At 32.4% G+C, this 24,854-nt stretch overlaps 3 protein-coding genes and 1 long non-coding RNA gene across 9 annotated transcripts in view; 2 read left to right on the forward strand and 2 right to left on the reverse strand.

The window, feature by feature from the left end:
* The window catches only part of Aldh-III (Aldehyde dehydrogenase type III), a 17,747-nt gene extending 4,281 nt beyond the window's left edge, over nt 1-13,466 (reverse strand). For 2 of the 6 annotated variants that reach the window (XM_085485480.1, XM_085485482.1), the window contains exons 1-10: nt 13,395-13,464; nt 12,917-13,071; nt 10,665-10,857; nt 3,829-3,857; nt 3,474-3,617; nt 3,288-3,383; nt 2,943-3,164; nt 2,290-2,453; nt 1,979-2,209; nt 1,434-1,634 (exon numbers count right to left, since the gene is read on the reverse strand). In XM_085485480.1, coding sequence (XP_085341606.1) covers nt 1,434-1,634; nt 1,979-2,209; nt 2,290-2,453; nt 2,943-3,164; nt 3,288-3,383; nt 3,474-3,617; nt 3,829-3,857; nt 10,665-10,857; nt 12,917-12,964 — 1,328 coding nt within the window. In that variant the 5' untranslated portion in view covers nt 12,965-13,071; nt 13,395-13,464. Of the gene's footprint in view, nt 1-816; nt 933-1,433; nt 1,635-1,978; nt 2,210-2,289; nt 2,454-2,942; nt 3,165-3,287; nt 3,384-3,473; nt 3,618-3,828; nt 3,858-7,143; nt 7,316-10,664; nt 10,858-12,916; nt 13,072-13,394 lie in introns of those variants that run through there. The other 4 variants (XM_029318971.2, XM_085485481.1, XM_085485484.1 and 1 more) reach the window with 4 other exon arrangements.
* The window catches only part of LOC114943381 (uncharacterized), a 24,851-nt gene continuing 7,402 nt past the window's right edge, over nt 7,406-24,854 (forward strand). The window contains exons 1-3 of the long non-coding RNA XR_014925343.1: nt 7,406-8,001; nt 20,595-20,795; nt 24,123-24,233. This is a non-coding gene — a long non-coding RNA (uncharacterized LOC114943381). The remainder of the gene's footprint in view (nt 8,002-20,594; nt 20,796-24,122; nt 24,234-24,854) is intronic.
* LOC114943380 (steroid receptor RNA activator 1) lies at nt 14,128-18,018 on the forward strand. The gene is made up of 2 exons (XM_029318975.2): nt 14,128-15,371; nt 15,473-18,018. The coding sequence occupies exons 1-2, from the start codon at nt 14,864-14,866 to the stop codon at nt 15,664-15,666; spliced, it is 702 nt and encodes a 233-aa protein (XP_029174808.1). The 5' UTR covers nt 14,128-14,863; the 3' UTR covers nt 15,667-18,018.
* The window catches only part of Tet (tet methylcytosine dioxygenase-like), a 60,849-nt gene continuing 51,976 nt past the window's right edge, over nt 15,982-24,854 (reverse strand). The window contains exon 11 of the mRNA XM_029318969.2: nt 15,982-24,798. Coding sequence (XP_029174802.1) covers nt 22,128-24,798 — 2,671 coding nt within the window. The 3' untranslated portion in view covers nt 15,982-22,127. The remainder of the gene's footprint in view (nt 24,799-24,854) is intronic.

The raw sequence follows: 24,854 nt of genomic DNA on the forward strand, positions 1-24,854 counted from the left end.
CAAAAGTAAAATATTTTAAAAGAAATTAGAATGTCTCAAAATAAGTTAAAGTCTTCATATACTTAACTTACCTCATTTCATATACTTAACTTACCTATAATTTAACTTAATTTATCTATATTCACATGAAATAAATAATAAACAATGAAAATAAAAATAAAAATTTAAAACAAAAAATAAAAATTATAAAAATAAAAAAAAATATCTCAAAAATAGATCTAGTATTTATTAAGACTTTTTGACTTGGTTTTGGACATACTAAATCTCCTTAAAATATTTTACTTTTTTTCAATATCCTGTATACAGTGTGACTTATTAATAGAATAAAAATAATTCTTCTTATCGCATATAAATCATTAAACCAGAAGAAAGAAATGAGTATGCAGTTGTTCTTACAATCAAAATAACCTAATACATATATCTTTCATACATTTCTAATTAAATAAAAAAGTATTTCTTTTGTCTTCTCTAATTCAAAAGATTCGCGCAAAAGAATGTGTCCCTAATTATATAAACGCATTAAAAATATTCTTTGCATATTTCTCAAAGATGGAAATAGATCATTAATCTTGATGAAATATATACAATGTCACCATTGATAGTCAGGCATTAGAAAGGCACGAGAAAAAAGGAATTGTAAAACAATTAAGTATGATGGAAGCAGATTCCTATTTCTATTCCAATATCTCACAAGATTTCTTTTCCGAAATTTTTAATAAATAATATTAATAAAATATTAAAATATTATATATTAATATAATATTAATAAAATTTAATAAAATATCGAATAAACCGTCACTTAAAATCCGGACTCACCGGCATATTGCAATATCGTGTCGTTGACACACACGGCTCCGCTGCAGATCTGGTCTATAATTAGATCTTGTACCCTCTTGTTCGTGGTAAATATGTACAGTACGAGTGGTCTTTCACTAGATGTGACAAACTAATTACTTCGTGCCATTCTCTCGCGCAACAATGAACTCATTGAAAATACGAGCGCATTGCCAAGTTCGCGTTAACAGTAACGACTTAATTCAAAGTGGTGGAAATAAGAATTTCTATTTTATTTCATCGACAAACGATGTACAATAATGAACAAAAATAATATAAATTAATAAATAATACGACTTTGTTAATTAATAATAAGCATAAATGACTAAGCATAAATGATCATTTTAGCAAGTTAAATTATTCAATATGCAATGAGTATACAGGAGCCTTAAAGATTGAACTAAAATCCTATTTATTCGAGAATGATGAATTTATATGAAAGAGAATAAAAATGTATTCGGATAATTAAAATATTTGTATAAAATATTACAAAATCGCGAATTTAAAAAAATATGCGTTATTTGAAAAAAAAAGGAATTCTACTTCAATAACCTCTTCTGGCTTATACTTACTTAAAATATTATAATTAAATAACTTACCGATTATTAATAAATTCAATCGCTTCATATGCGTTATTAACATTTATTATAGGCAATATCGGACCAAATATTTCATCCTGCATAACAGGATCCGTTGGTTTGACATTGACGAGTATTGTAGGCGAGATGTATCTCTCTATAGGATTTGTCTCACCACCAACGGCAATTTTGCCGTTACCGGTTAAGTAACTGACAAGTCTCCTAGAGAGTAAAAAAAAAAAAAAAACAAAAAAAAAAACAATTGTCTGATTTGTGTCAAATTGTTTGAGAAAAATAGAGAAATATCAAATATCGATTTAAAAATGACCAGAGCTTAATTATATATGTATATGAGCAAGATGGAGCATCTGCTCTCCTTTTGAATAAACACTGAAATTTATTTACTTATTTAATATAAAAAATAAAAATAATCAAATAAAAAAATTAAATTTAAAAAAGTTAAGAAAGAACAAAAAATAATACAAAAAAAATTTATCATGTCCCCTTCCTGGACAAAATTTTATGGATGCCCACGTGTATAAGCGATATTTGCATAGAAAACTTACTGATAATGTTTATCTGTAATTATGCGTGCCAAGTCGGGACTCTCTTGTACATTATCGCCATACCATTCCTTCATAATCTTTTTAACTTCCTCGATGAATTTATTTTGTACCTCGGTTGTACATAGAATATAATCAGGCGCTATGCAAGTTTGACCAACGTTTATACATTTGCCCCACAAAATACGTTTCGCTGCCAGCGGCATATCCACTGTATTATCTAGGTATACGGGACTGGAAATTGTTGTTACTTAATCAAAATGCCATATGAAAAAGAGAACGTAGTTAAATTTGCATTTAAATATTTCGTTTACCTTTTGCCACCCAATTCTAATGTAACAGGTGTAAGATGCTTATTGGCAGCGCTTCGCACGATTTTTCCAACTGCAGAGGATCCCGTATAAAAAATATAATCAAAACGTTGATTGAGTAGTTCTGTTGTTTCTTTGACTCCTCCTAATATTATATGGCAACATTCCTGTTCACAATAAAAAATTACATAAGTGTAAAGAATTTTTGTCTTTTTATTCAAAAGCAACTATTTTAGAAATAAAAGTATTTAAAATTGACAAAGCAAGTTAAATAGTTAAACAGCTTTGAATCGCATATATGATAACGTAATCATGTATTTTAAACGTCTGATGCTGGATAAAAAATTATCATTTGTTTATCATTATCTTATTACTATCTGTGATATATGATTTACGATCAATTAAAAAAATATAACGATCGTAAATGGTAGCAACTGATCTTTGCTCTAGCATTGCTATGCATCAATAGAATGTATAATCATTAACATACTATCATATATAGTTTGTTTATATGGCCTTTTTATATCGACAAAAATCTCTGTTTCTTACTGTTTAAAATAAAAATTGCAAATATTCTTATCAATCTTGCAAATATTTTTTTAATATTTCGATCTCGAATTTGTAAGTATTCTATATAAAGTAGCATATTTACGTACCGTGTCTAAATATTTCGGAATAGTGTCGTACAAATATTTTGCCGTAGCCGATGCTACCTCGGAGGGCTTCAAAATCACACAATTTCCAGCTGCTAGGGCGCCTATCATAGGCAGTAAATTCAGCTGAAGAGGGTAATTCCATGCACCCATGACTAGTACAACCCCATAGGGATCTTTTCGAATCTCCACGGAATCGAAAAGATTTATCATTCCTTTGGATGGCTGCAAGAATATTATTTCAGATTCTTGTTTTTCATCTTATCAGAGATTGGACATTGAACTTATTTTTTATAAATAGACATCGGAAGATTGAGAAACTGAAATGATGATGTAAATAATAATCACCTTCTCTGTTGCAGACCATTCTTTAATATGCATTAGCATATACTTGATCTCTTGAATTATATAATCGACCTCCAATGCATATGTTTCGAACTTGCTCTAGAAACATATTGAATTATAATATTTAAAGAAGAGGAAAATGATTGAAAATAAAATTAAAGTAATATGTCGCATATATTTTTTTTATACCCTATGCAAATCCGATGCTAATGCTACTACAATATCTGATGTGGTTTCCGTCAGCATCCGTAAAACTTGCTTCAGTTGCTTGATCCTCCATTCCAACGGTTTTGATTTTCCTCTTTTATATGTCTCCCGCAATCGCTGAACTATCTAATATACACAAATAATAATTTATCATATATGGTGATTTAAAAAAATAACTTATTAAAAAAGTGATTTAAAATAAAATATTTTCGAAAAAAATCTTTAATCAATCTCAAAAAGATTTAATTATCAATTTTATGATGATTTGTTATCAATTATAAATATCTAAGAATGTAAATAATGACTTTTACAAATATAATCAGTGAATTATACTTACATCCGTATAATTTTCTTGTTTACCATTCGCTGAAACAGATAAATATTCGAGCTGCTTATTTTGCCTCAGGACAGTGTAGTTAAAAATATATTCATTCTATATTTAAATATTAAGAAGATAATATGTAAATTAAACTAATTTACACATTTAAAAGAGTTAACCTTCCGCATACTAGCTAACCGAGTTCGCATTTGTGTGTGAATATAAGAATTGAATAAAGCGTAAATATATATATATATATATTTCCGTCTTATTTTATCATGTAGAATCACTCCTTACATTTTGGCCCACCTGTTACCGAACACCCTGTGTGTGTGTGTGTGTGTGTATATATATATGTATACATATATATATATTAAATTATATAAAAGTAAGAAATATATGAATCATTACTAAATCTATATTATATACAAACTCATTTTTATGGATCTATTTTCCATACGTTATACATGTGAAAAAACAAACACGACAATAGAAATGTTTATCAATCTTGAATGTTGCTTTTTTAGAGAAAAAATAAATTAAAATTTATAACCAACTAAATTATTTAATACATTAATTTTATATTAGTTAACAACTTATTTAAAAAGCTTGTGTGTGTGAAATATTAAGAACTTTTTCAGTAAGTTAGAAGATTAATATCTAGGGACATTAATAGATCATAAAATCTCTTTCTTTAAGTAATTTGGATAAATCTTTAATTTAATAAATAATTGATAAAAAGGTTAAGATATATTTAATATCACAAAAAGCTACACAAAATAACGATTTTTATCATTAAAAAGTTAAAATATATATCGCTTTAATTTTCATCTTTAAAAATTTGCAAAAACTTTGAACAATAGCATAGTATCTAATTCAAATTAATTATTTGATAGCTGTATAATGATTTATTTAGATTGATGTTGAAATTATTAAGAAATGCAAATATTAAAATTATTAATATATAATTGCCTTAAAGATATTCGATGTAAAAGAATATAAAAAAGTATAAAAGAGTATAAAAAATACAAATGTAAAACAATATAAATAAACATAAAAGAGTAAATAAAGGTAAAAAAAGGAAATAACAAATTATTTCAATTGAAAAATAAGTGAACGAGTCGAACATGTCTCATTTAAACATAGAATGCATTAGTAAAACTATGTGCTAGTATTGATAGTAAAACTACTATCTTGAATTTATAAAAGTAAAACTCTTCTCTCGACCGTACTGGCAAATATTATTTATTAAATCACAACGTTTCGACCCTTCTTTGAATACTAATCAAGTGATCTAGATATACATAGAGAAGAAATACAGTACAGAGATTAATACAATAAAAAAAAAAAATTACTTCACTTAACAATATTACAAAATAATAAAAGCATTGAATTTATAATTATATGGTAATTACTTTTTTAGTTCCAATTACCATATAATTATAATTATAATTATATGGTAATTGGAATCTTGAAAAATGGATATGGAATATGTATATTTACATAAAATATTTTGAAAAAATTTTTGAGGAAATATTTAACTAGAAAAGATAAATTCAAAATTTTAAAATCGACAAATTCGGTACAAATTTATCATTATCATCATCGCGTGCAATTTCTTACAGAATGACATCATCTCTCTATTATAATCATCATAACAACCAACTTTTACACATGTATATCTTTATAGGTTTATTTATATCACGTACAGTGATATAAGACTTGGTTGGTTTAGCAGAGCTATATTTTTTAAGTAAGAACGTGATTCCATACAGAAACAATTGAGTCATTTCCGGATTTAATACCGAATTCTCTTATTCCCATATGTATTTTAAGTCTAAGGGTCATCCTGATTAATTTAATTGACTTACACAGGACCATTATCAACATTTTTAGAGTACAATGTAATTATTATATACAATTTAATAATAGAATTTTAATTTGTTCTACTAGTTATTTCTGAAGAATTATTAAGTTAATCGATTAAGTTAATTGGACTTTGATCAAAATAGCTCTAAAAGATTGAAAGATTAAGCACAAGAAGACATAAATATGTATAGAGATTTCTTGAAGATAGGATATCTGTGGAAATTAAAAATGATGAAACTTGAAAAGATTATAAAGAAAAAGAATTACAATTGTAAAATATAAATTGTCATTATAATGATAATAATTATTCATTTTTTCTTAAATTTTTTTAAAATATTGAATTGCTAATTCTTTTTTTATTTATGTGACAAGTGTCATTATAATAATTAGACTTAGGATTATACATGTGAATTGCGCATTGGTTATTTTTTGCATATTTTATATTCTACAAGAGAATATTAATAATGTGAACAATTTATGTTTTCAATTAATAAATTTTAATTAGTTGAAAATATCATAATTTTTTCACATTATGAATGTCCTCGCAGAATGTACAAAAAGTAGCAAATCTGCAATTTGCATATAATCCGAAGTCTAGTAATTATTATTTACATCATCATTTCAGCTTTTTGAGCCAATCTTTCGATTTCTATACTTATAAAAAATAAGTTCAATGTTCAATCTCCGATGAAAAATAAGAATCTGAAATGTATAATATTAAAATAGTTATTTTAATAACTATTTTAAAAATGATGAAATTTGAAGACTTTCAAGATAATAAATAAAAAAAAGAATTACAATTGACAAAAATACAAATTGTCATTATAATGACAATTCATTCTTTCTTAATTTATTTTTAAATATTGTCTTGTAATTCTCTTTATTTTTGACAATTGTCATTATAATGACAATTCATTTTTCAATTTGTTATTCATCGATATTCATTAACAATGACAAAATAGCAGGAAAGAAAAGAATAAAAACATCATTATAATATTATACTCTGTCAGAGAATTCGCTCTTCATATTGAATTTAGAAGAAAAACAAATGAGAACCGTTTCACAGATTCAGAGGAATGGATAAGATGTACTTCATATGCAAAATAACTTAGCATAATTTGTACGCAGACAAGATTTATATTTTTCTTGATATTGAGCAACATAACAAGGTGAAGAGGTCTCAATTCTTAAGGATTACGTTACGTAAAAAATCGTAAAGTGGAAATAATGAAGCGTCAAACGTAACGCGGAATGTCGTGCCGTGATTTCACGGTCATCCAGGTCATTAATTAAAGATAATAATGCGATCGTAGAAACAAACGTACAAGAATGTGGGGAAAAAGTATTGCGCAGTCATCCAAATACATTCCTTTCCAACTGCATTATTGGACCAAATAACGATAAAATATGTCAAATATATCTGACGCGAGAACAAAGAAAATCTATGGCAGTTATGCGTCTTACCCATCTCGCTTTTGACACTTCGCCCTTTTTCCTGATTAAGTTGACAGAGGACAGTTGATCGTGTGATGTACACAGAATTGCACGTTACATACTAAGCTCCAAGATATAATGTAAAGGAACAAAGTGTATCCGCATCTCTCGTTATCTCTCCTCGAGTGACGGGGACAAAAATAAAAAGAGGGGAGAGAGAGGCGAAAAGAGCGCCAAGAGTGAGAAACCACGGAACTACTAACAAGATGACAGAGACAGATTAATAGACAGATCGCCAAAGGCCTGTCTAAAGAGGAGACCGTCATTTTTGCCCGTTACCGACACACTTTGCCCCTGGTTCGAGTCCAGGCTAATAAAATCCTTTGATTTTACCAAAAAACTTTGCCTTTGGTGCGAGTTCAGGCTAAAATATTTTTATTTTACACGTATAATCAAAGGATTTTAGCCTGAACTCGCACTAGCTAGAGACAAAGTTTTTTGGTTCTCTTTAGACAGGCCTTTGGCGATCTGTCTATTAATCTGTGGTTTAATCAGTGATGAAATTGACCCGTAGTATACATATTATACATCGATAAAATCAATAAATACATATAGATACTGGAGAAACAGGTTGCGGTAGTTGGTTGATAGCGATTGTCGTAAGAAGGCGCCACCTGTCAAAATCAGCTGACGCGCCACCGCTCATGTCAAAACTCAAATCCGCGGACGTAGCGAGTGATAAAACGAGTCGAGGAAAAGTGAAGGGTGGAATTCTGGTTTTGTGGGGTGGATACAGCCGCATATCTCAAACCAGTTTCACACGTGCATTTCCTTATAGAAATATATAATACGCATTCTACGGATTTACGTACTTTCTCCCGGATAGAAGTGAGTATTATTATTTGTTTCGCTTTTGTAAATTGTAAGACAATTTTTCTTGGCGCGAAATCTGCTCGCGTCGAATCTCGTCTTCATATATCCTTTCAGCGAGAAAGTTTTATCATTTGAGACTTTCAATAATTTAACGTTTTTAATTTGTCCCTTTTCTAGGGTTAATTTCACCAACGTCGGCTTTAATAACTTTAACCTCTGGTTAACTATATCGTTGTCTCTTTTTAAAGAACGTATCTGAAAAGAGACAAAGAATTCTAAGAGGTTAAAGTTAAGCGACGTGAAATTGGCCCTTAGTTAGAGAAAGTTTATTATGTAACAAACTTGTTGACAAGAGCGTTCTATTTGCTTTATGTTTACAAGGAATGTTAAATATAATAGATATTATGTATTCGAAGGAACACACATTTGAGATTTAAATAATTAAAAACGTCAAATAATCGAGTTAAAAAAAGCATTTTAATTAAGCGAATAAAAATTCTTTTTTTGATTTAATTACTCTTTTGAAATTTTTGGAAATCTCTCTTAATTTTTGAACAATTTTTTATATTCTCATTAAAATTTTGCAAGGGAGCAAAGTGTGTATATATATATATATATATATATATATATATATATATTTGAAAGAGATATATATATATTTTATATATTTTGATTTACAATAATTCTCTTCATTCTCTTATTCATTTTTTTAATAATAGATATATATAAATATTTATCAAATAAACATAAAATTATGTAAAAAATATATATATATAAAAATATAAAATTTTACATATATAACACAAAATAAATATGAAAATAAATATAAAAAAATAATTTTGCAACTATTCTGCAATCATATTACGTTCTTGCAAATTTTATATAATCTTTTTTTCATTTTATCGAATTTATCTTTGTGCACTTTTTAACACAGCTTCTATAATCAAAAATTCAAGAAGCAATATTCAAATTTGAAGATAAAAATATAAAAAATACTAAAAATAAAAATATATATATTTTTTAATGCAGTCTGAGAATATAATATTTTGCTAGAGATAATAGCTAAAATTAGAATTAAAAAAATAATTATTTTCAAATACTGGCAAATATAAAAAAGTATGTGTCAACTGTAAAATGTATTCTACAACAATTACGTTCTTGCAAATTTTGTATAATCTTTCTCTATTTTATCAAATTTATTCTTGTGCATTTTATTGCTATAATAAAAAATGCAAGAAGCAATATTCAAATCTGAAGATAAAAATATAAAAATTTAAAAATACTAAAAATAAAAATATATTTTTAATATATTACATTTTGCTGAAGATAATAAGCTAAATAAAAAACTAATTATTTTCAAATACTGAGAAGAAAGCATACCGTGATGATTATCGTGAGCATTATCGTGATGGTTATTCTGCGTTGGTTGCACATGTATTTTTATATAGTCTTCTTTCGCATTCATAGTATCACTCGACATTTCACAGAAGAATGTTCCCCCTAATTAGAATATTTCGTTATAACGAGTGCGCACGTACAACTTTTCGTGATCGTGTTTGTGCATTAATTTTTAAGTAATATAATAGCCGTATTAAAATACCATCTTTTCTCTTTAATCGACCAAAAAAAAAATAAGAAAAAAGAGATAAGAATTTTTTATGAAGAGATGTTTCGAGTTTTCCAATCACTATAGATAATTATTTTGTCTCGCGCTTTGTCTCGTGGATACTCGGTGTCGAAATCACGAATGTTCTTTCGAGGTTGTCAGATTCGAGACTGGCTCTTTAATATCTAGACTATGGTGAGTCGACGATGCGAAAGGTCTGAGGACGATATATGTGGTGGGGACCAGTTCGAATCGTAAAACAGTATACATCTCTCAAAATTGTTTTCTTTGACTGCTATGTGTGAACTTTAAAAAGTTTCAGAATATACATAGAATCGCGCATAATTAGGATGCACGTCTAACCATCTATAATTTTTCGTAATCATATTCGATTCCAAATTCAAGATTCGCATAAATATTAAATGTCAAATTGTAAATTCTTCCTTTCTCACTTTAAACTTCAGGTTTTTAATTTTTTTGAAAATTTTACTTTTATTGTAGATTAGTTTTGGGGCCATCTTTTAAGAGTCAATTAATATTCTTACTTTTATTTGATAAAAATTTGATCAAATTGTGCAAATTGATTGAGCTTAATATTCCTCGTTAACCTACTTCCATAGAATAAAATATGTCGTGTCAATAATATAAGTGTGATATACTTTAGCTAACTGGCAAATTATAGGTTCGTCTTGCATTTATCGCTAAATATGTAATTTTCTATTGATCTATTATATAGTTACGACTTTATCATTATTGCAGCTCGCCTTGTCTATTTTTAGATCATTGATCCTCTCAAGGCAGGTAAAGAACAAGAGAAATTCTTATAAGTCCCAGTTGGCCTTTGGCCATGGAGTAAACTTGTGTGAAAATTTAATTATCGCTTCATGCAAATGTTAAGAATTTCGACGGCGTTTTCGCGCCCAGTTAAAAGGCGAAAAAATGATGATCCTCATATTTTTTTTCCACGAATGTTAATATATCTGATTTTTTTATCCCTATAATTTAAGATTATAATTTTAATGGAATAGATTAAAGTTCCGTAAAGCATAAGTTTGGAGAGGAAATGACTTACTTTCTTCGGGAATGGTTAAAACAACTTCTTGTATCCCGACTTCTTCGATCTCGATGCGACAAATATTGGAGTCCTCCTCAGCATCCGAAATATTCACTGCCATTTCATTCGAGTCTTCCTCAGCATCCGAAATATTCACTGCCACTTCTTTCGAGTCTTCCTCAGCATTTGAAATATTCACTGCCACTTCATCCTATAGAGAGAAAAAAATTATTGTGAAATTGATAACGCATTAATTGTGTTGTTAGGAATTTTTTTTGTATTGAGGAATCACTCTTTAATTTACATTAAATGTACATTAAATGTACATTGAACATTAGATAATAATAGATTCTGAGAATCATATATATGATGATATTAATGGTTAGTTTGAGTCGAAAAACTATTTAATCGTTTTATAATTATCTGAATTTATATATAGAATTCATATAGTACAATTGCTGCTTTATACATATTTTTGTAGACTTACTGTTTCTTGCATACACTTAAAAAAATTACTTAATCTTTATTTCTATTTAATAAGTAAATATTTATTTTAATACTTTTTTTTGTATCATCATTTATTTGAAACTAATAATATTGATTTTCAATGAAAAATTATTGATTTGATATAAGAAATCTTTTTTCAAACCAGATAAATATTTATTTATTTCAAAAAATGTGTAAATGGAATTATGTTTAAATAAATTAAAAATAAATTAAAAATAAATTAAAAAGAAATTAAAAAGAAATTAAAAATAAATTAAAAAGAAATTAAAAATAAATTAAAAATAAATTAAAAATAAATTAAAAATTATTTTCAAATAAATTAAAGATAATTTATTTTGAATTCACACAATAGTTTTTTTTTAGTATATATATTCGCGTATGTTTGTACTTTGTCATTTTCGCGGTTAACGATCTGGAAAGTGGAAAATCGGGAAACTGAGATAGAGATAGAGATAGAGAGAGAGAGTAGCTGGTTATCGCATGCCATTTCACTTCCTTGTCGAAAGTGCGAGTTACGCGTATGTGACTTTTAATATTTTCATGCTATAATCCGTGCTCATACGGATAATAATAGTTTATGACAGCCTTAATATTACGGGACACGGTTTTTTTTTATTACGCAAAACGTTGTTTATAAGAGCTCAAATGTTACTAGCTTTTCTATTTTAAGTATACCACATGCTAATGTATGTAATAAGGAAGTGATTATTAGTGTCTGTTTATGTCTCATGTCGTATTATGAAATACGTAAAAAAACTTGCTTATTCTTTGTTACAAGCCGATAATTTTCTGAAAATTACCAACGTTTCACATAATCATGTATGACATTACTATTACGTTCACGTTATTTAATTAATTGAAATAATCATGTTCGAAATTTGAATTTTACATTTACATACATGTATATATTATTCATTTAAGCGTGCATTTATGCATATTAAAGGGAGAAACAATCGAAATTAATTATCGTTCGAGTGTGATTATTTTATTATTTAAAAATTCCCTCCCGCATTTCCGTTCTTACATTAATTATTTCAATGTATGATTTATGATGTGCAACTTTATCGCAATATTTTAACAGTTTTATTTCAAAGAATTTGGCGTATCTTTATTGGATAGAAAATTTGGAAGAATTTTTACGGTGTCATATTCAGCTGACTGGTCATTAATTAACTCACGCAATCGGAAATTGCGTGTTTTTCAGGCCAATCCAAATTTAATCGTTCTTTAATAAATATAGTATAATATTATCGAATAATAGCACAAACATTGCATTGTGCCATTTTTACGGCTTACGCAATACGAATCTTTTACAAACTTGTGGAGAATAAATTAAAATATTATTACACGCTTACTTAAATAAGCAAGCTATCTCATAAAAAAATATCATAAACGTTATTATATCTCAGTTTTGCAGAATATAAAGGTTCCATAAAGTTTGAGTCACTCGAATCGGTCGTCAACACGTAGAAACATTTGATTAGCATCAAATTTCGAAACATAGTACATTTGAGAGAACATTACGTAAACAATCTATTAATAAACAAATATATAATTGGTTTGAAGTAAATAGCGAATAATTTACATCGCTGTGTAATTCGTGTACTTTTATCGCAATGACGCTATAGTTTTGTCATTATTTTATTTTTAAAATTTGGCAAGTCTCGAATACATTTGATATACGCCAATGAAAAATGTATTCACGTGCGATCACGTGACCGAGGATGTATGGTTGTCATATCATTACATGTATAAGAACTTACCATGTTTAGAGATTCAGTAGAAGGTGTCGTCGTTCCTTCCATAGCCATTTATTCTCCTGGACACTGATATATGTAATAAAACGGTCCTTCGTCTTGTACAGGTGTAACTCTAAAATTATACACAGTGCAATCTCTGTGGATGAAGCTCCGTAGTCCTAAGGTCAAAGATCAAAGTCAAAATAATAAAAGTTCACAATGTTTTATATATGTATATAAATTCCTTTTACGCGATATATGCACATATATATTTTTTATGCATATAATATTGTTATAAAGTACTTCACAATACTTCACAATAATTAATTACTCTTCGAATGTCTAACATGAGTATTCTAGCTGTAGAGGCTTTTGTTAATTATTATACATGTATCTCTAAAAGTACGAGGATAAAAATATTAAAAGTCGATAATTAATAAAATATATACGTCGAAATATAAAAGTTTACGTGGAAAATTGGAAAAATTAATAAAATACCAACCGAAAAGTCAGGAGTAAATACAACAGCGCACTATTACTAAGTGTTTTAGAAGAAGACAAGTTCGACTTCGCTCTAAAGCCTACTTCATGAATAATTAATAATGACCTCGAGTGATCTCGTAGGTCGATTCGCATATTTTGTTGAAACAAATATTTTTATACGAATCATTAACGCTGTTTTGCGAAATTAGGCGCGTAGAAGAAAAAGAAACGTAAAATTCATCGAGTCATTCTCGATATATATCTCATTTGACGATTTTGACGAAATTTCTCGAACGGGTTTTGAAAGATCGATTAATTAAACGTAGGTCTTGCAAATCATTCTCTCGTCAGCAATAACATTAAGCCTGTATCAGACATATATATATACATATATATTTTTTTTTTGAAAATTGAAGATTGAAATTTGATTGATCTAAATGAAGAAGCTGATTAATCAAAAATTCTAATCTAAAATCTTCAATATTTATTGCGCATAATCTTATATAAACTATATTTATTGCGAACACGTGACAGGCCTAATAAAAATATTGCTTCGCGCAACAGTCAATCAGCTTTACAAATTTTGTCAAAGCAATATAGCAGAACGTGTCGATTGGTTTTTGCAAAGCATTGTCGCGTTTTATGTACGAGAACCATTATATTTCTCTCTATTGCTGTTTATCATCTCTTCTCTCACTCCCGCGCGCGCTCCTCTTTCATTCATATTCGCGCGACCATGTGACAGATGACAGCTTTCGTGCGCGCGCACGTGTTCTCGCTTCTTTAGCATGGAATGTCAGTGGATGGAAAAGGAGACGAGAAACGGCGCTGAACAGAGAGATCACAGGAAAGGATAGAGCGAGAAGAGAATAAATGTACGTGACTCAACTTGTGATTAATGCATATATATTTATGCAAATCCGATTTTTCGAATTGTCACGTTCGTCGGACGTGATCTTTGTATGTGTTCACATCGATCGTTTTATCGTGTAAATACAGCAGCTGTGGAAATGCGCGCACGTGGAGCGCCTTGTAATCGATCGAATATGATTTCTATACGCATACATTTTATTAATAAGATTGAAAAATAATGTATTGCCTAAGTATAATATAAATATGCTTAGCTGGAGAAAGACGTAACTTAAATTTTAATAGCGAGGAATCTGTCAATGAATATATTATTTATTATACGAGTCTCTGAATCTTATATTCTCTGCAATTTTAATTTTAATTTAAATTTTAAATTAATTGATGTCGCATGTCAAACCTAACCTAACCTAACCTAACCTAAAAATGAAGCAAAACAGTGATACAGCGTCCAGACAGAAATAAACAACCCCAAGAAGTAAACAGACTTAAAATAGCGAGGAATCTGTCAAGGAACGTATTATTTCGTGATATATATCATGAAACACTGATCTTTGTATTTAATTTTGTTGTTAAATTAATCCATCTCGCATTTGTCAGCTATCAGACCTAACCTAGAAAATGGAGCAAAACTCTTCTTCGTCCAATGACACAGTGTCCAGCCAAAAGTCACTGCCAAGCACCCACGATTCTGGTTGGAACGATCCACCAGAATGGGCTCTGTCTACGCAAAATGTTTCCTCCGGAAGCAAGAGACTCTTGAACAAGCGAGTGGCATTTCCATTGTCTTCGCAGAACTCTCCCACAGAAAAAAGTTCACCCTCTCCGTCGAATACTCCTCCTGCTTTACAGTCTTCCGCAGCCCCTGCAATAACTACAGCTCCCCATAAGCCTCTAGTGGCACCTAACAGCGATAAAGATCTTGCGACAAGAACATTGGAATCTGATTTTGACAAAGATCAAGCTTTGACTGAAGTTTTGGCCAATCTAGAATCAGTTATGTCGAAACAGAAGATGGACACAAACAAGACAGAAGATGTACAAAGGAGATTAGATAGCATGAAAGCTGACTGGTGCGATAACAAATTGAATAATATGATACAGAGAAGTGTTTTGGATATATCGAAAGGTATCGATAAGATTCTTGCATCAATATTTTTATATATTAAATGTATTATATATTATATATATTAAATGTATATCTTTGTGACAAGTACCATATATTTTCAGCACTGTTGAGGAAAGATGTTAAACAAGCTGACAAGATCCACATTTCTCTTATGATGCAGCATGCAAGTGCCTGTCGTACCTGGATGCCAGCTATTAGACACATCATTTTTGAATTAAAAAAAGAATGTGAAGATTTCAATTTTTCACAGTTAGAACAGTCGCCTCTACTATCTCTTAAATCAAAGGAAAAGTGAGTTTATTGCCAACACACAATAAATATACTGTACGGAACAATGGAAAAACAAGAGGATAGTTATTTGTTATTTCTTACATTCGATTGTTAATATTTTTGTAGGAAATGCATTACATGGTATCTAAATAATTAATATAAAAATTATTATAAGTTAATATAAAAATAATTAATATAAATTAATCTAATATTAATATAAAAGTTCATAAATTATCAATATATATATATATATATATAAATCAATATAGTATTATACGTTGCCATGAATTGTTGAGATTTCTTACAAGAATATATAACACGAATAAAAAAATGAAAGCGATTGTACTCATAAAAGTTTTTTGTATTTTTCATTTCTCTCTTATGTATATTCACAAAGGACAATTACATCTGTCTTACCACATATCTTTGTCTAAATGTATTCTTATGTTGATAATAGTCATCGATAGCTAAAATCATTTATTTTATTACTTATACGTATCATATACTCACTATATCGTACTTTTAAGCATACTTCAATCTTAAGTGGACGCGCATCTCTCTCTCTTTCTCTCTCTATGCATCCCCTGAATGAAATTTATTTATTATTAAACCTGAAACGTCCTCTCATTTATATTTTTCGCCCAAAGTGAGTCTTTTTATTCCATTGCTTTCGCTGTCTCTCCCATCTTCATTCTTGCTTCGATTTGCTTTTGCGCGTGACTTTAATCGCGCGCAAAAAATGCTTTACAATTTACGGCTCTTAGAAAACTTACGCTTATAACTTACAATTCACTTCTTTAAATCGTCAATATATTAAATTTCTTTTCCACTCTTCGCGTAAATAAATATTCATAAATACATTAGGGAGCGACGTGCGTGAAAGCTCTCTCGACTATTATCTTTCACTCTTTCATTCTGTCACTCTTTTTCTCTCTATTTATCTCGCTTTCAGGAAGAATATCTCACTAATTTCGTGTGAAACTGCGATTTCGCCGAGAGATAATCACGTTCTCGCGCGTCCCCGCCCGAATTTCGATTTAAATTTTTTTCTTCATGGTTTTATCCAAAAATATATATACACATATATGTGGTCGGTGTATATGTAACGCTGCATCCTTACAACATACATTACATTTGTCAATTCTCGGGTCTGAGTTACATCAACAAATCGGCTTGTAACAAACCCAGCTGGTATGTGTGTGCACGTTTAAAACGGTATATACTTATACAAAGAGAGTAAAATAAAGTTTGGACAATTAAGGATTTCGCGTTAACTAGTGTAAGCGCTCTTTAGATTCTTTTTGTAATTTGATGGAAGGCGTGCAAAATTGATTTCGCGAAACATATACATCGACTTGTTTCGTTTTGCTTTGTTTGTTGTTTTTATTGTTACATACATCCATACGTTTGCTACAAACTATTTAAAAACTTTGTTTTCTCATTTCTTTCTCTCATTCATATATTCATTCATTTATTCATTCATTCATTCACTCTCTTTCTTCTTCACTCGCCCGTCAATTTTTTTCTGAGTTTTCTCGTAGAATTTTTTGTATAAAACAAAATGGCATCTTTTTGGCATTGGAAGAAAAAATACACTCTTCAACGTTTATTTCTTTCTTTCTTAATTCACCGTCCTTCTATCTTCAATCGTAACCCCCCTTTTTCGCTAATTTAATTAATCAGATTTCAGATTTTTTCCTCCTTATTACATGGATTTATGCAACGACTCGCTCGCTCGAAAAATTGCGCAAAAATCATCCGTCGATTTATTAAATATAATTTTTTGTCTAAAAATTTTATCTATGAAATATGTTTGCAATTTCTGCGTATTTGCTTGATTTAATAAACTTGTGCCTGTAACAAAGAGACTCTCGAAGAGAAAGTATAATTACGAGGATAAACGCTAATCGTTGCATATCAATCTATATCTTTCGGACACGCGATGGTTTTTATTATTTATTTCTCATTCTTGTATATATCAATTGTTATATATTTTACAAACACTTCCTCATTATTTAATACTATTTTGGCATCGTCGAGAACGGTATTGTGTATTTTGAGAGTTTACTCCTTTATAAAAAACTTTTTAGCAAGAACAACGATCTTCAATATACTTATAGACAGTTGGAAGTAGTAGTAGTTATATAATGGCATTTTTATTAAGGTGCGCGTTAATAAGGCTAAGTTTATTCCGGAAGTTGATATGGAATTTTGATTTCCCTTGGAATGCAACAGGTATCGCGAAAGTTCATGCTTCATCATCATCATGCTTTCAAAATGCAAAATCATTTCAACCATAATTTCATCTTAATTACAAGACAGACGGGGGAGAGAGATTTAAAAATATTCCCGAGCTATATAATAAACATGAAATAAATTTGGACAAAAAAGATGATGCTGCGCATAGAGTGTGTTATCACAACACCTGTTAGATCCGAAATCTATGGGAGAAACGCGCTTAATCAAAACTCGATACAAAGATATCGTGTTTGTCATTGTATTGTCACTTTTCTTTTCTTGCGGAACGCGATATACGAGGAGGATAATCTTGTCATATATATGTTTAAAAAAAAGCCATCGGGCCCCGATGATATATTCTACAGTTGTACTCTCATTGTCATCCGAAATAAAAAAGCTGCCTTATCTAGAAAATGTATCAGTGTGATCTCTCGCATATGCGCACTCGGATATTACGCATTTATTATCATATTATTTATACGGATCGAGACGTACATATATATGCGTATGTGAAGCGAAAGAAACGAGTGTTGCGTTTGAAATAGTCCCATATTGCCGTACTTGTACGCATTTCTATCACGTGAAGAAGAAGTAGTGGCGAACTTATTAGCTTACATATATTTTATATATATACATATATATATATATATATATATATATATATATATATATATATATTATATATAGAACGGAGATACTTTTTTGGAATAGATCGGAGAATTAATATATATGTGTGTATGAATTTTCGATGTGAAATATATCGCGACGCTTCCATGCGCGTTTTTGTCGAGATTTATCTAATTTTTTTTTAAATAAATATCTAAAATAAATATCTATACTTGAGACATCCTCTTCAGTCTTTTCTAGGACGCTCGATTAATATTTATTTATATTTTTCTTAATTAACATTTTTGCACGTGTATATCCGAGGCTGTTTATTTAAGAGCAAAAAAAGTCTATGTGGGACATGGACATTTTTTCTTGCGTTAAGGAGAGACATTGATCGACCGGTTCGCGCATAGGAAGGTCAGATAATCTCAATCGAAATTCGAGCCGCCAACCTGCTGTTAAAAAAGTAGAATAACGGTACAACGCCACGTTATCAAACTTAATTAATATAAATAATACATTAAATTAGATTATATTACTAGTTATTACTGCCGATATTAGTATTATTACTATTACTATTTACTATTACATGCGATAACTAATGAATGATAATATATTAATGATTCCTATAATACTCCAATAGGCGAGGGTTGGTCGCGTCTCGCTTCTTTCTTTTTTTCATTCCACCGATTTTTTTATTTACGGACACAAATGCAAAAAGGAAAGATAGGACTCGACTGGTACGCGAGTCAAAGAATCAAAAACTCGTCACAATTCACTCCTCATTATCAGCTAAAATACAAATTTTTCCGCCGTAAAGCGCTACGTTGAAAGAGTTGAAGATAGACGTTCGTCGTGAAAATAAATAAATAAGTGGATTATCAATTTTGCGTTCTCTTGCCTTATCACACCTCGGATACCTTCCTCTGGTCGGTTTTCCGCAATAGAGTATACTTGGATTACGTATTTATCACTCTTCTACTCGCGAGAAGTTTTATCTTTTTTTCTACTCTTTAATTCTTCGAGAATCAACTCTCTTTACGCCCAGTGTCATCGAAGAGAACACTTGAAATTGATTCTATCGCGGCATTTTCGGCTCTCGATAAAGGAACTCTTTCTCTGGATTGCTCCCTTGAAAGAAAGTCCACGATATCATAGTTCTTTATGGAGAACATGGTGAACCCTTCTACCCATCACTCCTCCCAAATTAGCATGAGTTAAACTTCGAAAGACAACGTGAGTTTATGAATATGGAAGGCGCAAACTATAATACCGTCAAGACATTACTGGGGTTTGTTAACACAAATATGGAATGTGCTCGATAATTTGACAGGAGTGTAATGGAATGAAGAGGAACATGGCACTTTTGGCCAGTTTAGATATGTCGAATGAATCAACGTTATATTTCTTATTGACGGATCCACTGTTTTAAGATCTAAGATCTGTTTTTTCCTTACGCAATCAGGTATTAGCACAAGGTTAGTTGCCATTCGGTGTCATCAGGGACACCGAACTACCGCACTTTTTCAAAATCCTTCCTAAGGCTCTCCACGATGACAGATGGGCGTCTACAATTTCTCAGGAAGCCAATCGACACCGCCAGAGGTCGGTCCTTGATATCAAAGGTCATCAGCAGAATTCTAATGTCTGGCCTCACTTGCAACAGGCTCAGATTAAAAGAACGATTAATATGTACAAATAAAGTCGACGAATAATAAAAAAGACAATGATTTATGGATAAAGTCATAGATCGAATCTCTTTCCCCTCCATTTCTACCATTCTAAATTCAATAATAATTGAACCATTTCTACCATTTTCTAATTCAATAATATTATGACCACGCGTCGAATCTCAGAGAGAATTGATCAAATCCCTTTTGTTTTGTCGCACCAATTAGCTTTCGACCATTTCTTTTTATCTATCCCTTTTCCTTTCGACGAGAGAAACTCAAATGCAAATATGCCTCTCATCGTCCATATTGAAAGTGTATGATTGATTAACCCTTTGAACTCTACCCCTAAAAAACCTTCGTACATAATTATCTTGATATATATTTTGCCTTATCGAATTTTAACAAATTATGCCGAATATTTTTCCTTGTTTAGATTCGAGTAAAAAGGGCTAAGCAAGTGAAATGAAACAAGCACACGTAAAGGGAAGAACGTCAAATCGATGATGGAGAACAACACTCGGCATGTGTTCAATGTATATCATCGCAGACCAAATACAGATACACCAGCCCTACTCTACGCGTCACGTGATTGTTAGATAAATGCTTTGTACTCAGCCGACCCGAAGGGCGCGTGGTTAGTATTTTATATCGCTTGCCACTTGAATTATAATCGTACTTAGTGCTTAGCGCTACGAGTACAAACACGTAAATAAATACGAGAATAAGAAGCGAAATGTACAAAGGCTAGAAATCAGATATACAATTACATATCGTTTAATTAATTTAAAGACTTGAGATCATCATTGTCGTCGTGTCCTCGTTTGGGATATTTAGGATTGTGCTTGGACCTTTTCGCGAGAAGAATCGTTCAACTAACGAATATAAAAAAGAGCTGTTCCCGGAATTATCGCCCTTCCACCATTTATTCTATTTCCAGAAAAGAAATATAAAATTTATTAGATACGACAATTCGACAGCATTTTTCGATACGTTATTTAAATGATATATAACAGTATTATGAATATTATATTATAATTATGTATCTCATTGTTATTGCAATATATTATAATATTTACTCAATCTTCGAGTAAAAACCCAGTGCTTTCTATTGTATATTTAATTAAATAATTGATATTTCTTTACACGATGCTTTCAGATGTGAATGCAATGTTTTCTCTGTTTTCTTTCGGTTTTCTACAAAATTTCTCGGTGGAATACGATAATTCTGAGATCATATCGTGCAAGATTTTCTTTTCTTGAGTGTTCGGGGTGTGCAGTACGTTTAATGTGTGCTCTGTGTACGTGTGATATCGCGTGATTCATCATCTAGACTTCGACTAGCTAATAAGATTACAATTCTACCAACACGAAATCGTTATATGTAAGCGATATTACTTAAAGTGTACAGGATCAGAATACGAAAATCTATAATCGTATCAAAGTCTTCGCAAGGCGTAGCCTTTCATCGGAGCTTTTTCCTGATACGTCATTAGCCTCGGTCGTTATACATCATTCATTGTCATTTCAATTTTGTGAGCCTCCGGTTCGATTACAGGAGCCTCGTTTTTTTTTTCGAGTTCAGCTCTTGTCAGTAAAAAGTCAATATAAAATGCGAGCCCCGATAAAGGGTGATATCAACACCCGGCGAGGCTTTCTTCGAGCACGCTTTTTTTGTCGCTATGTTAAAATCCTGCGTAAAACCCGAAATAGAAAAATGGCAGTGCAAATTGTGTTTCTCGTTTCTTCTTTTTTTTCTCTCGGAATAACTAACTATAACGATAATAACAATATAAAGCCTCTCGTGGTAAAAGTCGCCATCCTCGTCGCTCATCCTCGATCGGAGACGTCGCGATTCTCGTCGTGTCAGGATCTTCGTTATCCTTAAGATCCCCTCCTTGGATTCTGGTAATCTCTCGGTACAAGGCTTCGGTCATCAACGATCGAAGTTGCACCGTCCGACCTCGACTCATCCAATCGCACCGCCTTCCTGGTACGGGCCAGTTATCATGCAAGGATGCATCGGGAAGAGCGTCGTCCAGGTCATCGTTGTATACGTGGGCGATCTCATCATGAACTGCGAGCTGGGAACACTTGGAATGTGCGTCAGCGGCGGAAGCGGCGTCGACTTGCCGGAACTGCCTCCGGGACTCGTCGCGGTGGTTGAAGTCGACGAGCTGGTCGTCGACGAGGACATACTACTGATACTATTGGCAGACGTCGTGACGCCCAATTTACGCAGCCGCATCTTCTCCTCCCACTCGTCCCAACCGTGCCTGGGTCTGTTCAGATTGCGATGTTGATAAAATACCAAGCTAATCCTGGTTGGATTGAGGCGATTAGGCACTTTCAGGGCGGTGGTGGCATGCATTTCGTGCTTCGCGCACTCGAAGAGTACGCTGCCATGGCCCAAGGCAATCGCGACGCCGCCCATTTGCGGATCTTTGAAACACTCCTCGTTTTCAGAGTAATCCGCCACTTCGCCGAGCGGCTCCGCTTTTGGCGGCGGCTCCGGTAACACCGGGAAGTAGGGCGGCGGTCCGTAGATGTCCCATCGCGGTGCGTCCCACCTCGTCCAACCGGAATTCAAACCTTGGTACGTCGGATTCAGGCCCTGGTACGGATACTGAGACGAGTGGAAGCAGCCTTCGCGCTTCGGTTGCTGATAAAACTGTTGAGAATATTCCGGAGTCTGATACGACTGATGATGATTGTAGTTGTAACCTTCCCACGAGTTTGCGTAGGGTTTCTCGAATACCGGATAAGTCGGGTATCCGTATTGCGGAAACGCATGGTGACTTAAACCGGACATGGCATGAAAGTCCTGTACTTGTTTCATCTCCTCGGCCCATGCCAGAGAATTCGAGTTAGAATTGGACACTTCCTGCCTGCCGTCGTAGAATCCCTCTCGCATTTTATCTCCTGGGTAATTATTCTTCGCTTGATTGGATATGCATCCGTTTTGAATCGGGCTGCTACTTAGGGCATTTGCAAAGATAGGCTTTGTCGAGTCTGGTGGTTTCAAAAACGTTTTGTTCAAAGGATTCGGATACATATTGGGCTCTGCGGATGGGTTCTGATTCGATATCGTGCGTGAGGGCGGTCTTCCTTTTGGCACTCGGAATGGCGACGGCTCGGATGGTGTTTCCCAGGAAGCAATCTTGGTTTGATCTGGTCTTGCTAGTTTACCGGCCCAGATTCTTCTATCACCTATCATCTGCTGATCATTGGACTGCTGCGGATTCTTAACTTGATTGGGACTCCACGAGTTCGCGGTATTCCAATTACGCGGACAAGCAACTTGATCGGAAGACGGGGATACAGGATGATTGACGAAGGGCTTCGAGTCCGATTGTCTTTGCGCATGATAAATGGGTTTTCGTTGATCATTCTGCATCAATGAGCATTGTGCGTCATTTCGCTGTTCAAATCCTGGCAAGTGCAATGAACCGTGCATCAAAATGTCCGTGTTTGGAGTTTCCATCGACTTATGATTACTATTGTCTACGCAGGAGAATAAATTTGCCGCGTTACCGTTGCCATATTGATTCTGATAGCCGGAATTTATGGGCGATTGCATCTGCTGTTGCGATGGATAAGGATGTTGCGTTCTATTTGCGAATGTTTGCTCAGTCTGCGGCCTCAGCAGTTTCGCCGAATTTTCAGCATCTATATAATTTTGCGTCATGGCGTTTGGGTATTTCTGCTGACTAGAATCTTCCGGGTATCTGGGAGATGATAATCTCAACTGATTGGCGACGTAATCTTGTCCCGTGTTGCGAACGTGATGAATAGTTGGCGATGGATTCATCTTGGATGGAGTGTTTCGCGCGGGTTCCACGCCGAATGACGAATTGAGGGAACCGATTCTCGCAGAACAGTCATTTTGTCTATTATCAGAAGCGATATAATTCCCAGGTACCATATGATGATTATAATTATTTTCCATATTCATATGTTCCAGTCCTTTCGACGAAATCATCTTTGGATCGTGAAGCATCGGGCCGCAGCCTCTCGGCGACATGCCGTAAGAAGTTTCTCCAGGTACATTCGCGTGGGAACGAGGTGAAACGAGGTGAGTTCTAGTTGAATTTCCATAACATCCTCTGGCTGAATCCATCGTAGAGTTGGCTAGATTCCTCGAGTTCGGTCTGTGCTCTTCTTGGGAAACGGTACTTTTAGGTCTGATATCTGGATCCAAGCTGGTACTGTCTGGATCCACCTTGATGTCCCTTTCTAAACCGCTAAACGAGGGATACTCTCCCCATGGATTCAACCAGTTGTTCTTTCGCTGTTCGAGCCAGCCATTGCGATTCCACCCTTGTTGCTCATTCTGATACGATCCCCAACCTTGATACATGGATACCGGACTATCTAAGACTGTGGACGATACCTGAGAACTTTGCAATTGCGCGTCCATTCCTTCAAACATCGGTGTCATCTCCAATGACAATTGCGAGTCTCTCAATTGTGGCTTGGAAGAGTCTGCGGAACGTCCAGCATCCACCATCTTCTCCGCGAAAGTCTTGACTGTATCCTTCTTGCCGCTCGAAATATCAGATTCGTCGTCTTTCCTTTTTTTACCGTGACGTCTGCAGGGCTGCAGCGGAACTGATCTAACTCGAACCTCGCATGGATATCTAAACAAAAAGTACAAGAATATTTTATATATGTATTGAATGTTTTTTTTATAAAT

The sequence above is a fragment of the Nylanderia fulva genome, unplaced genomic scaffold, assembly GCF_048542155.1.
Source record: "Nylanderia fulva isolate GAGA-0341 unplaced genomic scaffold, ASM4854215v1 Scaffold37, whole genome shotgun sequence".
Lineage (NCBI taxonomy): Eukaryota > Metazoa > Arthropoda > Insecta > Hymenoptera > Formicidae > Nylanderia > Nylanderia fulva.

Excerpts from the sequence above, each read along its gene's own strand:
- LOC114943380 (XM_029318975.2), top strand. The coding sequence starts at position 14,864 with ATGGAGCAAAACTCTTCTTCGTCCAATGACACAGTGTCCAGCCAAAAG. Across the intron at positions 15,372-15,472 it reads TGTTTTGGATATATCGAAAG|CACTGTTGAGGAAAGATGTT; the intron begins GTATCGATAAGA and ends ATATATTTTCAG.